General features: G+C 43.3%; 1 protein-coding gene across 1 annotated transcript in view; it reads right to left on the reverse strand.

Moving 5' to 3' along the window:
- Positions 1–14,415, reverse strand: part of ATRNL1 (attractin like 1) — a 1,015,273-nt gene that overhangs the window by 577,965 nt on the left and 422,893 nt on the right. The window contains exons 22-23 of the mRNA XM_060241568.1: positions 12,142–12,236; positions 6,991–7,069 (exon numbers count right to left, since the gene is read on the reverse strand). Coding sequence (XP_060097551.1) covers positions 6,991–7,069; positions 12,142–12,236 — 174 coding nt within the window. The remainder of the gene's footprint in view (positions 1–6,990; positions 7,070–12,141; positions 12,237–14,415) is intronic.

Raw genomic sequence — 14,415 nt, forward strand, 5'->3', positions numbered from 1 at the left:
ACACAAAACTGGCTCTCCCAGTTTGGTGACTTAGGTGACTCAGAGTCAGGAACCTGAGATCATGAAGAATGTTTAATTCTTCAGAGTTGAAGGAAAGAGCTCAACGGCATCATCCTCTGAGGATGTTGGAGACAGTGTGCAGGGTCATTGAAACTGTTGCACTTTTACTCAAAGAGCTGAGTTGGTGCCAAGAATGAGGCTTACAATGCCAGAGTGACTTCTATCAACCATTGGAAGTTGCCAGTTATTGTTGAGAAGAGTTGGATTGTTGACTTTGGGTCAAATGACAGTGAGTGGCGGTAGAGTGGGTCTGGTCGGTGTTGTGGTTAGGTCAACTCAATGCAGTGTGTTGACTCCATAATCAGAGTTTCATTGTTGAATATCATAGAGGTCATAGATGAGTTATTTGATTTGTTCTTTGCCTTTTTCATTGACCATTCAGATGCTGGTCTCAGGCTTTGGTCTGATGCCTCTGCCTGGGACCTCGGTTTTTCAGCAGGGATGGACTGAAGGAGTCCTGGTCTGTTTTTGAGGGGAATCAGTGGATTTGGAACCCCAAGAGATTGCTCGCATGATGTGGCTTTAAGCTGCAGGACATGTTCTTGTTGAGCTTTGGGGGTATGTAGACCACAGACTCTATATGAAGAAGTGTTATGACCATCCCCAAAGCATATAAGGCTAATTAATCAAAGCATATAAGGCATATAAGGCTAATTAATAGGAAACTCATAGTGAGTATAAACAGTCAATTTTCTCAGTGGAGGGTGGTAAGTTGTGGGTGCTGCAGGACTCAGTACTGGGTCTGATACTTTTTAACTTGTTTTTTAATGATTTGGAGTTGGGAGCAAGCAGTGAAGTGGCTAAGTTTGCATATTACAGTAAATTGTTCAGGGTGGTGAAAACCAGAGAGGATTGTGAGGCACTCCAAAGGGATGTCAAGGCTGGGCGAGTGGACGTTAACAAGGCAAATGAGGTTCAACGTGGCCTAGTGCAAGGTAATGCACATTGGGGCCAAAAATCCTAACTATAAATACAAGTTGATGTGAACTGGAGGAGACTGACCAAGAGAGAGATCTTGGGGTTGTGATAGATAACTCACTGAAAATGTCGAGACAGTGTGTGATTGCAATAAAAAAGCCAATGCCATGCTGGGAATTATTAGGAAGGGAACTGAAAACAAATCAGCCAGTACCATAATGCCCTTGTATAAATTGATAGTGTGGCCTCATTTGGAGTACTGTGTACAATTGGAAAAAGTGCAGAAAATGGCAACTAGAATGATTAAAGGGTTGGAACACTTTCCCTATGAAGAAAGGTTAAAACTGTTGGAAATCAGTCCTAAAATGGCTGACTGACTCCATCTTAGTAATAGTGATGTTGTTTCTGCAAATGTCATGCTGAGTCATGCTGAATCATGACCCAGCTGTTTCTTGTTACTGAGGTAAGGTAGAATGACCTCACCTGTAATTAGGCTTTGTGCTGACTCACAGAGCTGATGCAACCTCTGGTGAGATTGCATGATTGGTGTGTGTATTAAGGGAAGCTCAGTGAGCTTGCTCTTCCTGCCTGTAAGGATTGTGTGTACTGTGTTACATACCGTCCGAGTGGCAGCGAACACTGCTGGTGTTGATCCTGTGCTACTGTGCTTGGATTGTTCTGTGTATACTTACTGGTGTATACTGTTATCTACTGTAGTGTGAACTGATTACTGTGTATGACCTTGGCCTGGCAACGACTTTGAATATTGAATACTGTCTTGGTAAATATATTTCACTGTTGTTTACTGTTGTTGTCTCTCTTGTCTATTAATTCCTGTGTTCCCTGTCCCTCTTCTTCAGTATCTTCTGCTGCGCATAAATTCTCTAACAAAAACGCTTGGGGCCCTTTAGCTTGGAGAAACGTCGACTGTAGGGTGACATGATAGAGGTTTACAAGATTATGCATGGGACAGAGAAGGTAGAGAAAGAAGTACTTTTCTCCTTTTCTCACTATACAAGAACTCATGGAAATGAAATTGCTGAGCAGTCAGGTTAGAATGGATAAAAGGAAGTACTTCTTCATCCAAGGTCGTTTTCGCACTTAGCGTTTGCTCCCCTTATTCCGCGGCGCAATTATGTCCGGATCATTTTTCTCGTTTTCGCACTAGTGACTCTTTGCGGAGTCGCCTTCCCTGAAGCCCCGGCTCAAATCGTTTTCCCACTGGCATCGACTTGAGTTCGATGCCCTGTCAATCATTTTTTTTAAGCGCAAGTCTGGTTGCGTAAGGACGTACTAACGTACTAACGTAACATCGAGCTGTTCCCTCCCCTTCTTTTCGTGGACAAACCGCATCACGTGTGCTGCTGCTGCTTATGGATTGGCTGCAGCTGTAGAATCCTCCACAGCCCTTTATGTATTAACAGAAGCATTCACAGTGGAGAATCCTAGCACTAGATTCCCCCCCCAAGAAGAATGCAGGACTCCAACTTCCCATTTTATACATGGCGATTTTGTGCAGGTCCAGAAATCCTGGTGGCACAGCTGAGGGAGGCATTCCCTTTTTAAAACACACACACATGAACGCTTTGGCCCGCACCGGCACTAGATTCCCCCCCCCCCAACAATGGTCGTTTTCGCATTATCGAGATAACGCAACAGCGAAATAACGCAACTAAAGTCAATAATAATAAAAAAAAATTCTAACGAAACCAATTGAAGTGGCAATTGAGGCTATTCCAGGAGGGTTTTTTTTTTCTATTTGTTAATTTCGAAATATCGCTATTACGCAAAACTGTGAAGTTTAAAAAAAAAATGGCCGTGCCGGCACTTTGGGGAAGCGCCGCGAAAGGCTGATGATTGGCCAAGGGGGTGGATGGGGTGGGAGGACGGAAAGGGAGAGGGTGCCGCCCACACAGCAGTCGATCCGGCGTGGATGGATTTCCCACAGAAAACTCCGCGGAGTGGATCCGGAGTGGATCCGGAGGTTTTCAAAAACTCCGGAAGGAGGTGGATCTAGATACTCCGGCGTGAAACCCCTGCAGCGCCGGAGCAAACCGCAGCGCCGGAGCAACAGGTGGGAAAACCAGGAAAAGATCCGGAGGTAAATGGGGTGCTACGCCGGAGTAAACGCTAGTGCGAAAATGGCCCAAGAGATGATTAACAAATGGAATTCACTGCCACAGAAGTTGGTGGTGGCTACACACATAGCCAGCTTCAAGAGGGGATTGGATAAACATATGGAGCAGAGGTCCATCAGTGGCTATTAGCCACAGCATATTGTTGGAACTCTCTGTCTGGGTCAAGTGATGCTCTGTATTCTTGGTGCTTGGGAGGGACAGCAATGTGAGGACTTCTAGTGTCCTGGCCACACTGATGAACCTCCTTATGGCACCTGGATTTTTTGGCCACTATGTGACACAGAGGGTTGGACTGGATGGGCCATTGGCCTGATCCAACAGGGGTTCTCTTATGTTCTTAAGGCACTGGGTATGTTTGTCATTTTGTACCACTTTAGTGATTCAAGAGCGGCATTTCTTGAAAAGATGGAAATGAAAAGAATCACGTAGGAATAAAACCTACTATTTGTTGGTAATATCTTCAGGTAAATCTCCCGAGGTAAGTAAAATTGCTGTAAAATGTCCTTTCTCCATGGCTGCTAAAAAAGGACTGAGGGAAGAGTGTTCCCCTCCACCCTTTGTCATGTGACTATTTGGGTAGGAACAGTGCCAAGGAGAAACACTCTGTAGTGCCAAGGAGAAACACTCAGCTGTAGAATATTAGAACCTTGTAAAAACTTCTCCACAGCAGGCCTGCTCTGGGATTGCATGTGGGACTGCACATGCACAGAAGACATGAAGATGAATAAGAGATGATAGAATGCACACACACACACACACACACACACACACATTTCAGCAACAGTAAGGTAACAGAAATATACACTCAACCTCAGAGAAAATATTTTATCTTGGATCAGACTTTGGTATTTAGGGTTGATCTGCCTTGATGTGCAGATCAGGAAAATACAGCTTTAGTGATGAATAACACTGGAGATGGACATAAACCGAAAACTGTGGTTCGGTTCGTGAACCATGAATGGTCACAAATTTTTAGCCACCAAACAAACCCGTTTGGTTTATGAGGCAGTAAATCCCCCCCCCCCCACTTCAGCATGCTAGAGACACCAAATCTGCATGGATCTCCAGTGGACTCTCTTCTACTTGCCCGCCAAGTTTGGTGAGGATTGGATTTACAGGGTCTGAGTTAAGGCCCCTGAAAGAAGGTGTTCCCAGGAAAGTGCTTTATGGGGAAAAGACAGGTACAGGTTCAGGATTGTATAGAACAGATCTCGTGCAAGCTAGAGACAAAGTTGCAGGGGACCTCCCCCAGATACTCCTCTACATGCTCTTCAAATTGTGCCCTCCCATAGCTTTGAAGTTTGGTAAACATTTAGATTAAGTGAGATAGTGTCTGGAAATATACCAGTCAATCCTAATTGCCTGGTAGTCTGTAAGGGGGCATTTGAACTCAGCACTAGTTTTTTAATATTTGGAATACAAAACACATATTCTATTTCATTCATGAACACTGGTACAATAAATGCACTTCACCTATTTTATCTCTTTGAGTTTCTAACACTGTTAAAAGCAGGCTTTTTATGTAAAAAAAGCCAAGCAGGAATGCATTTGCATATTAGGCCACACATTCCTGACATCACCATTGTTTCACACAGGGCTTTTTGCGTAGAGAAAACCTAGCAGGAACTCATTTGCATATTAGGCCACACCCCTTGCCTCCAAGCCAGCCAGAACTCCGTTCCTGTGTCTTCCTCCTAAAAAAAACCCCTGGTTAAAAGATTGCTAAAAACATACATAAAGAATATAAAACCCCATTTTCCATAGAAGAACAAGTTTCTCAGTGCTAGCTTGAGGGATAGAAAGCTCCAACATTTTTAAAAAAAACTATAAACAGTATAAGCAGCTTCTTAAAATAAGAGAAACTGACAATCCCTGATTACACCATTGCACCCATCTCATTATGCTCTCGGGACTACTTCTCAAGTAGGTTTAGGATTGCCAGTTCCTGCTTCTGGTGGGAAACCTCCTATCTGCCTCTGGCCCTTACTTCCTGTGGCGGAACCGGCCCGATTCTGCCTTCAGACCTGGTCCCGTCAACTCCCTATTGAGTTGCCCACTCCTGGAGGGAGCTATTTCTCCTCCGGCCACTTGGGCTCGCTGCCACCACCTGCTCAGTCTAGGGGTTCAGATTGAGAGGAACAGGACTCCCAATCCCCCTCTCCAGCTATGAGGCCAGGCCTCAAGGTCCTCTGCCACCCTGTACATGGGTATCACAGAGACCACAGCACTTCTTCGGGGAACCCCTGGAGGATTGGCGCCTTATCCAACTGCATGCCTTCCCCCTCCCCCGGGGCCCCCTTCATAAAGCAGCGTGGTCTAAAGCGGTTGGGGATCTATGTGATACAGAGTTTGACTGCCAGCATTCAAAACAGTAAAAATATTTAATAAGAAGAGAAATAATAATAAAAAAAAAACAGTTACATGTAAAAGTTTAGCACAGCACCCGATCAGCAACAAGAAGGGCAAATAAAAGGTGGATTCAAACGCATCCCCTCGTCCCTGGTGTAAACTTGGTCTACCTTGTGAATCACTTACTCGGTCTGACTGCCTGGGGTCCTCCTCCTCTTGAGTAGGCCTCTCCCACAGTCAGGAGCCCACAGACTCACAACCTCCCTCTTGGAGAGCCAGCTGTGGACTGCCTGTTCCCCTCTAATTCAAATAAAAAGAAACAAAAGAACTTCCTGCCTCTCTAGGAGGCTTCCCTCCAAGAGTCATGGTTTAACTCCGGAAGGGAGGGGGGGAGTGAAGGGAAGGCTAGGCCGCACAGCCTGCCTAGTAGTTTCATGTTCCCCTCCAACCAAGCACCAACATTAACCAAGATGGCATTTCTCCACACTTCCCAATGCCACTTATCTGGAAGCCAGGAAGAAAATAGGGGATAAATGGGGAGGTAATTGCTGCTTTTCTAATAGGATGACATCACTTCCAGTTGTGCTGGAAGTAACATCATTGCATCGCTGGCAAGGAGCCCCGACAGGTCAATCTCACATCAGTTGCCAGCTTTCTGTTTGCAACCCTAAGTCCAGTGACATTAGGACATTTTTGAAGACGAGCTAAAAGGGCTTGCAGTGCATCCGTGGAGAGGCACCACAAAGGTAGCTTACCAGTATATATCTACTGCATATTTGCAAATACATGCTTGACCTTCAAATGTTATATGCACATCAGGTGTAAACATAGCGGATACTTGGGGAAACCGTTCAGTCACACAAAGCATGGTGGTGGTGTCCTGTTCCTACCTATTCTGCATAATTAATTAAAATGCTATCAATAGTGTTCTCCTTGGATATATTTTCAGAAAGTCAACAGAACTGACTGAAACAAACCTCCTAAACAAAGCTTTTCTTTCCCTTTATTAATCCCAATAGAGAAATTGGGTTCAGAGTGTTTTTTTGTTTTTTTTTTAAAAGGGAAGATAAGCAGGTTCTTTTATCTGCACACACAGAAGAATTTTATTGTTTGATATCAATGTTAAGGTTAATAATTAAATTCCTAGCTTCTACACTGAAACAAAGAAATTAAAATCTCAGTCTCTGCAGTAGTTAAGAAAGTAATTTATCTTAATTAAAATCACTTTGTTCATAACACTGCCATTCTAAAAATTTAAAGAGCATACAAGGTTTTGCTGCCCAAGTAATTTTAATTGAATAGGGAAGAAAGTTAACATGTTAATGAACCTTTATTCAGATTGCAAATTATTATCTGAGTTTTAAGTAATATCATTAATGATGGCATAATGAGAATGGGGGAAAGAATAAATTTTATTAAGTTTTATTAATAAGAAACAAAAAGTCAATCATGTAAATATATAACTTAGACGATTAGTACATGAGACAATGTGGCAATGCAAAAATAATATCAAGGGCTTTCTTACCTGTAGAACCAATAGACCAAGTGATATTCAGGTTAAAGTTGTTTGATGCATTAATTGATATGTCCAAATTTTTGTTTGACTGAAAATTAAAAAGGAAAAAATGAACATTACAAAAGTATGTTACTTAATGGTTCAAATTGCATATATAAATAAAGTCATTCAAATGGACTCCCTCATCGTAAACATACTGGTCATGTAGTGAGACAGCTCTGCACATGCAAGGAGGAGATCCTCTTCTAAAGCTTAGAATGTGCAAATTCTGCCTTGCCATAGTTAGCAATGGAATGTTTTTCATTTTAGTTTTAGTGGACAGAAACAAATTAACCATTGACTTAGCAGATGTACCTAATCCCAATTATTAAAGTGGGAAAAATGCCAAGTTCCTCTGCCCTAGAAGATGCATGTGGGAACCTGAACCAATCATTTAAAACCAGAGTCCCACATGTGTTCAGGAGTTAATACAAAATTAAGGAACAAGACTATTCAAACTACATGGTACTGAGAAAAAATCTTTGCCATCATTATCAGTAACTGTACAAAAATATATTACTATCGTTGGAAAGTGCATAACTGATTATTACACAGCTATAGATACTGCCTGGATGCAGTGGTGGAATGACTAGGTGAGAGGTGCTTGAAGCTAAATCCATCCAAGACTGAGATCATGTGTCTGAAGAAGTCCAGATTGCTGGGGTGGCCACTTCTACCAATTCTTGTTGGGGTTTGACTTTCTGTGGTCAACTCTGTCAGGAGTCTTGGGGTGTAGCTTAGTTCTTTGCTTTCTGTGGACAAATGTGTGTCCTCAGTGACAAAGGCTGCATTTTACCATTTAAGCTGGGCCCACCAACTGGCTCCCTATCTGCCCCAGGTGGACCTTGCCTTAGTAATTCACACAATGGTCACCTTGAGGCTGGACTACTGTAATTCACTCTAGGTTTCACAGAGCATTTAAGACTGTTCTTTTTTGAGTGGCCTTTGGGTGATCGTGATCCACCAGGCAGCTGGTAATTTATGCTCCAGTTGTGTCTTCACCATCCGTACATCTTACCCTGATTGATAGTGGATAGATTTTAACTGGGAGAGATTTTTAATTGTTTTATATTTCTTAAGTTTATTTATTGTATCTTTTGTACTGTTTTATCGTGGTTAGTTGCCTTGAGTTCCATTCAGGGGAGAGAGATATAAATTTGATAAACAATAAATTAAATGATATAGGCTAGATTCAGATGTAAAATTTAACCATTGTCAAATAAAAAGCATGCATGAACTATTCTTGTACTGGGCTCTCCCGCACCCAGGAGGGAACCGGCCATTAAGGTCAGCAGGAAAACTCCTGGTAGACCAAAAGCATTGATGGCCACCTACTCCCCACTAGGGCCACTCCAAGGTGTGGCTCTCATCCCATTCAAGGTGTTCCTCATAGCCACCACTGTGGCTTGCAGCTGCCACTGTTGTGAACTAATTACTGTTGCCCTATGTTGGGCAGATGAACAGCCACAGCAGAGAGCAAGTGGGCTGCATGGGACACATGTGGGACAGACAAGTTGTCACAAGCAAACCACTGCACCAGTCTTTTGCAGAGCAAGTAAACACCTGCCACAAGTAAGCCAACTTTGGCTCTCCACCATAGGGCTGCCAAGCACCTGCTGGGAGTGGCAGATTCCCCCAGTTGGGAATTCCCCCAGTTGCTGGCACGGAATGTGCTGCTGGGGAGGGGAAACCCCTGTCCCCCAAGAGTTCTGTCATCACATGATGTGCCCAGCACGATGACATCACCCAGAGATTACAACAATGAGATTCAGGGTAAAACTCTATGGTGCCTGAATCCTAGAGCATCCCTGGCATGACATGCCCTGCATGATGACATCACTTCCAGATGATGTCACTGTGACACGCACTTGTGCTTTGCGCATGTGAATGTAGCCCCCCACTGTGGCCAAGGTAGGATTTGGCAACCCTATTCCCCCCCAATTAAGAGGGCAGGCTGGGGGAGGGTCCTTTCAGGGCCATTTTTGTTTCCCTGTCCAGCACAGTCTCTTCCCTACCACCACCTTCCAATTTGTATGAAATGCAGTACAGAGATATTAGTATAAGACTTGCTCTGATTACTCATGATGTAAAAATGCAGATGCACTGCTTAATCAGTTACTTTCCCTCTCAGATGCCAGGACACATGGCTTAGGTTCTCAGTGAGTGGAAGAAAAAAGTAGCACCAGTTTAAACCAAAAAGTTTCATTTATACATCATAGGTAGTCAATCAATCAATCAATCACACCTTTATTGGCATAACCAAAAGAGATATACAGAGACATAAACAACAATCAAATATGTCTGTTCAAAGCATAAAAGGCTAAAATAATATTAAGAATCACAATAAAAATTGCTTAGAGTAATTTTTGACAATTTCAGCCAAGAATTTGGCAACAGCTCTTGTGATATCGGTTATGCTGTCATTTAGTAGGAAACAGCAATCAATCCTGTTTTCTTGATTACATAGGTAGTCATAGGTAAAAAGAAATTTGAGTCCAGTAGTATTTAAAGACCAAGAAAAATTTCTAGGGTATAAGCTTTTGTGAGTCAAAGCTCACTTCATCAGATAACAAATAGAATGAAGGGCTATTTGTCTTATATCATCATTCCTCCAAATGGAGGAGTCAGGTGCATGGGTATAAATCCTGCCAGAAGTCAAGTTTATGCACTTTTAAAAAAATTAACCATGGTTAAATTGGATGTCCACAAGCAGCCATAATGTTCCTGCTGACAAATGCATTGATGACATACTTCAGTTAAGGCACTGCAGGTGTAGAATCACATTCTTGCATTTATCAAATTTGAAACTATCATGAGTTATAATGTTACTTTAATTCTTCATAGATAGAATTTGTGTCACAGAATATGGATGGGAGATAGCGGGAGACTAGCAGAATGCTCAACCAGAGTTGGGAGAATGAAGATATGGCAATGATGGTAGCCATTGTTTGAAGCATTAATGACCAAAAAGCAATGTCGAGCAAAGCCAACAATGCATTTTCTGTGACTTCAGGTCATGTTGTTCTATATGACAGTCAATGCCAATAATGTAAATGATTAGTTTGCATACATAAGCTATTGTCAGGGAAGATACAACATTATTAAAGTCTTCTTCATGTTCCATTAGAGTCAAAGAACTATCTCCTAAGAGTGAGTGAAACAAGTCTAGACTGGAATTTGCCACTTAGTATAAAGCAGGTGCCCACATGCACACCTTCTAAATTCTTTGTTTCTAGTATCTGCCAGAGAAAAGCTACCCTCATTTCAGTGTTTATTTATGTGAAGAGATAAATGTGAAAGAAGATCAACTATTCTTAAGATAAGACTGATGTCATTACAAGTCATCAATCCAATATGATTGTGAAGCTTCATAACACTTGCACTTTATTGTACAGTTGTCTACTCTAACCATCACCTAGACTCTAGAAATAAAACATAGTGAGCTGAATGCCTAGCAAAGCCAACTGACTCACACCTTACACAAAGTATGGAGCCAGCACCAGTGTTAGGGTGCTGGCGCTAGGCGGCCGCCCAAGGCAAGGTGCCTCCTGCCACTGACTTCCTGCCTGCCATGTGCCTTTCCTCCCCCCCCCCCACCTGAGTGCAGTGGCAGCAGGCCCCAGTTGGCACGCTGGAGCGCACCCACTGCCATGCCATGCCACCCTGTTGCCACTATTGGGAAGGGCCAGGCAGCTCCTCTCTTTCCGGCAGCCTGCTTCGCTCTCTTGGCAGTGGCAGCAGTGAGAAGTGGCTCTTCCGGCCACCAATGCCGGAGTGTGTCATGTTCTCAAGTCACAGGCAGCCAGGAGTCCAAAGTCAGTCCAAGGCCAAAGTCCAGGAAGTCAAGCAGGAGACAAGTTACCAAAGCAAAATCGCAAACCAAAATCAGAAGTCAGTGTCCAAAAGCCAAAGGGTCAGGGTGCCAAGGAATTCAAGCAGGTCAGGATCAGGAAGGAGCGTGGATGCAAGCCAGAGAATAGACTTGTTGCTTTCACAAGGTTGCCAGGTCCTGGGTGGGAGTTATATCGGAGCCTCAATCAGCCTGCTCCCTGGGTGGCAGAGACTCTGCTAGAACTCAGGGCTGAGAAATCTGAAGCATCAGTGTGCCTCATGTCTTCGCTCTGAAAGTTCTTTCCGGAGCCTGCTTCAAACTCTTGAGATGGGAGGGGGAGAGCTTGGAGGAGATTGATTGTCAACAGCTGACACTGGTGCTTGGAATGTGGGGAGAGTGACTGATGGGCCAGCTGCTGGTTGTTTGGCTGAGGAACTGGCTGGCAACTCTTCCAGGCCTGTTAACCCTTCCAGCTCCCCCTCATCAGGGTTTATGACAGAGTGGCAATGGGAAGGAGCTGAGACCAGTGAGGCCAGGTGGGTGTGGTGCTTCCTTCCCACAGTGCTGCCTCTTGCCACCAGCTATTTTTATATGCAAGCTTCCCTTTCACATTTATCTCTTCACATTTATCTCTTCCCTGGCACAGCAGGGAAGCTGCACTGGTGACTCGGCCTCCCACAAAGGCTGCTTGAGTTGCCTGTGGGGAGAGAGTGGGGGTTGGAGGGAGCACCCAATGCCCCTGTAAGGGAAGTGCAGCCCTAGGTGGCTGCCTCCTTGGCCTACTCAGACACGCCAGGCTTGTGTGGAGCTGGTTGAAATTAAGCAGCTACCAATAAACCAGTCCTGAATATGCAAGTGCAAAATTGATAGGTGCTCCACTACACAGAGAGATTGGTTCTAAGGAGCTGAACTCCATATCAGCAACTAACAGGAGATTAAAGATCATCTGGATTTCTGCAAGGCAGATGCAACTTTACCAAGGTATGTTGGAAGAAAAATTGACTTGAGGTCTAAAAGGGGAAAAAAGCACATATCTTACTTCAAAATCCGGATTCCTAATAACACAAATTAACAAGTTAAAGAAATACATGTCTAACTTTTCCTAAATGAGAAACAATGTATCATTCCTATGTATTGTCCCTACAGGGCAGGAGGGGGAAAAAAGAACAAAATACAGTGAAAATCTAGCCTATGAACTATTTATTTATTTATATCCTGCCCTCCCCTATCAGGTTCAGGGCAGCTGATATAAATGATCATATTAGAGACAATAAATTATATTGGCTCACCTGTTCAGGATTTGCAATGAAGTTTATGGCAGTGTGATGGCGATCGTCTTCTTGTAATAAACTGAAGGTAAACTGATAGTCAATCAGCAAGCTATCTGTGGACAAAACATTTAGAAATGAGCAGCTGTTTAGGACATTTTTAAGCTATATCTCCAGGGTCCTACTTGAGACAACTTACAGTTAGAGCATATAATTAAATACATAGCTGGACTGTAATATGCACTTTTAGTAGAGATTTATGAAGTCTTCAGCATAAGATTACTGAGACTCTAGTACACTATGAGATTAGGGACAGACTGGAGCTGCACACAGCCTTTCTCACCTTCTCTGCTTTTGCCTTGGTCTGCTGCTTCCTTCTTCTGAAAATACAGCAGGAAGGAAGCATAGTTGGAATGCAGCAGTACTGAGAATCTGAGTACACTTTCCCATCGGAGTTCTCTTTCCCATTTCTAATGCCAAAAGATCTATCTATCCATCCATCCATCCATCTATCTATTGGAGTTATTTCACTTAAGATTCAAAAAGAATCAACACAGGCAAAAAGTTGCAATAAAAATAACCTAGCAGATTTAAAACATACAGAGACAAAAATGTAATTCCATCTTCTCGATAGTTACTTAACCCTCCACAAAAACCTCTCTGAAGGAAAATGCTCTTACATTTTTTTTTTCAAAAGCAGGGATCCTCACCCATTCCAGGAATCCATTCCAAGGAACCAGTCCCACAATAGACAATGCCCCAAGTTCTAGTAGCTGTTGTACAAAGTAATGTAAAGAAAGGCATGGAAACCACAGTTTCCAAGATATCTTCAAAAGCAGCCCCCATATGCAGTATCGTATGATAGTTTAATCTGGAGAGTATAACTAGAGCTGCCAAGAGGAGAGGACTGAGGGGGGGGGGCAGAATTGGGGGAGGGATGGATATCAGCTGCAGGACTCCTGAAGCCAGCATCATGGTGTAGTCATCAATTGTTTCACAGAACAAGTGCCAACCTTGTTTGGCTCAGAAGAAGGTCAGAGTGAAGTCTGGAAGTGTACAGATGAAGTAGGATCAAACAAAATGGTTCTGACATCAAAAGAACAAGTCTGTGCTTGTTATTTTGGGAGGTAGTTCTAGGGCATCTCCAGGCAACAGGTTCCCCCCTTCATCCAAAACAAAGATGTATTTCCATCTATTCTGCAGCTGACAGGAAAGGAGAAATCACTCGTTTTAACAAACCCCAAAACCTTGGTTCCCCCTTTCCTAACTCTGTCTCCTTAATTAATGGGCCATCCCCACAACTGGGTATCTTTTTCTCTTCAGCAATCAAGGACCACTAGGTAGTGGTTTTAAGAAAATTAAGCTCTCACATTTCTAGCCACATTCCTACAGGAACATTAACAGTTCCTGCTTACACCAAAAACCCATATCCTGGCCCCATTCTCTGAGCAAACATAGAACATTACACTTTTGTGTCTAGCACCTGAGAAGCATTCAACTCACCCTCACTACACAATGGGAATGCTATCTTGCATTGCTCTAAGGAACATCTTGACCACCTATGCCTCAGGATACGATTTTGCCTACTTAATGAGACACTCTGGCCATGTGAAGAAGGACTCCTTTAAGCGGTGGAAAGCCAGTCCAAGTGAGATTATTAAAAGGGAACACAGGCTGTGGCAAATCAAATGCAAGACTGTGATCAGGCAGGCAAAAAGGGACTATGAGGAGCATATTGCAAAAAACATAAAGACCAACAATAAATATTTCTTCAAATGTATTAGAAGTAGGAAACCAGCCAGGAGGCAGTGGGGCCCTTGGATGACCATGGGGTAAAAGGATTACTGAAGGAGGATAGGGAAATGGCCGAGAAGCTAAAAGAATTTTTTGCCTCCGTCTTCACTGTGGAAGACGAGAACTTTTTGCCCGGCCCAGAACCACTAATTTTGGAAGGGGTGTTGAAAGACCTGAGTCAGACTGAGGTGACAAAAGAGGAGGTCCTACAACTGATAGACAAATTAAAAACTAATAAGTCATCGGGTCCGGATGGCATACATCCGAGAGTTCTGAAAGAACTCAAAGTTGAACTTGTGGATCTTCTAACAATAATCTGTAATCTTTCATTGAAATCTGCCTCCGTTCCTGAGGACTGGAAGGTAGCAAATGTCACACCCATCTTTAAAAAGGGTTCCAGAGGAGATCCGGGAAATTACAGGCCAGTCAGTCTGACTTCAATACTGGGAAAGTTGGTAGAAACAATTATCAAGGACAGAATGAGGAGGCACATTGATGAAC

The sequence above is a fragment of the Heteronotia binoei genome, chromosome 6 (genome assembly GCF_032191835.1).
Source record: "Heteronotia binoei isolate CCM8104 ecotype False Entrance Well chromosome 6, APGP_CSIRO_Hbin_v1, whole genome shotgun sequence".
In the NCBI taxonomy this organism is placed as follows: domain Eukaryota; kingdom Metazoa; phylum Chordata; class Lepidosauria; order Squamata; family Gekkonidae; genus Heteronotia; species Heteronotia binoei.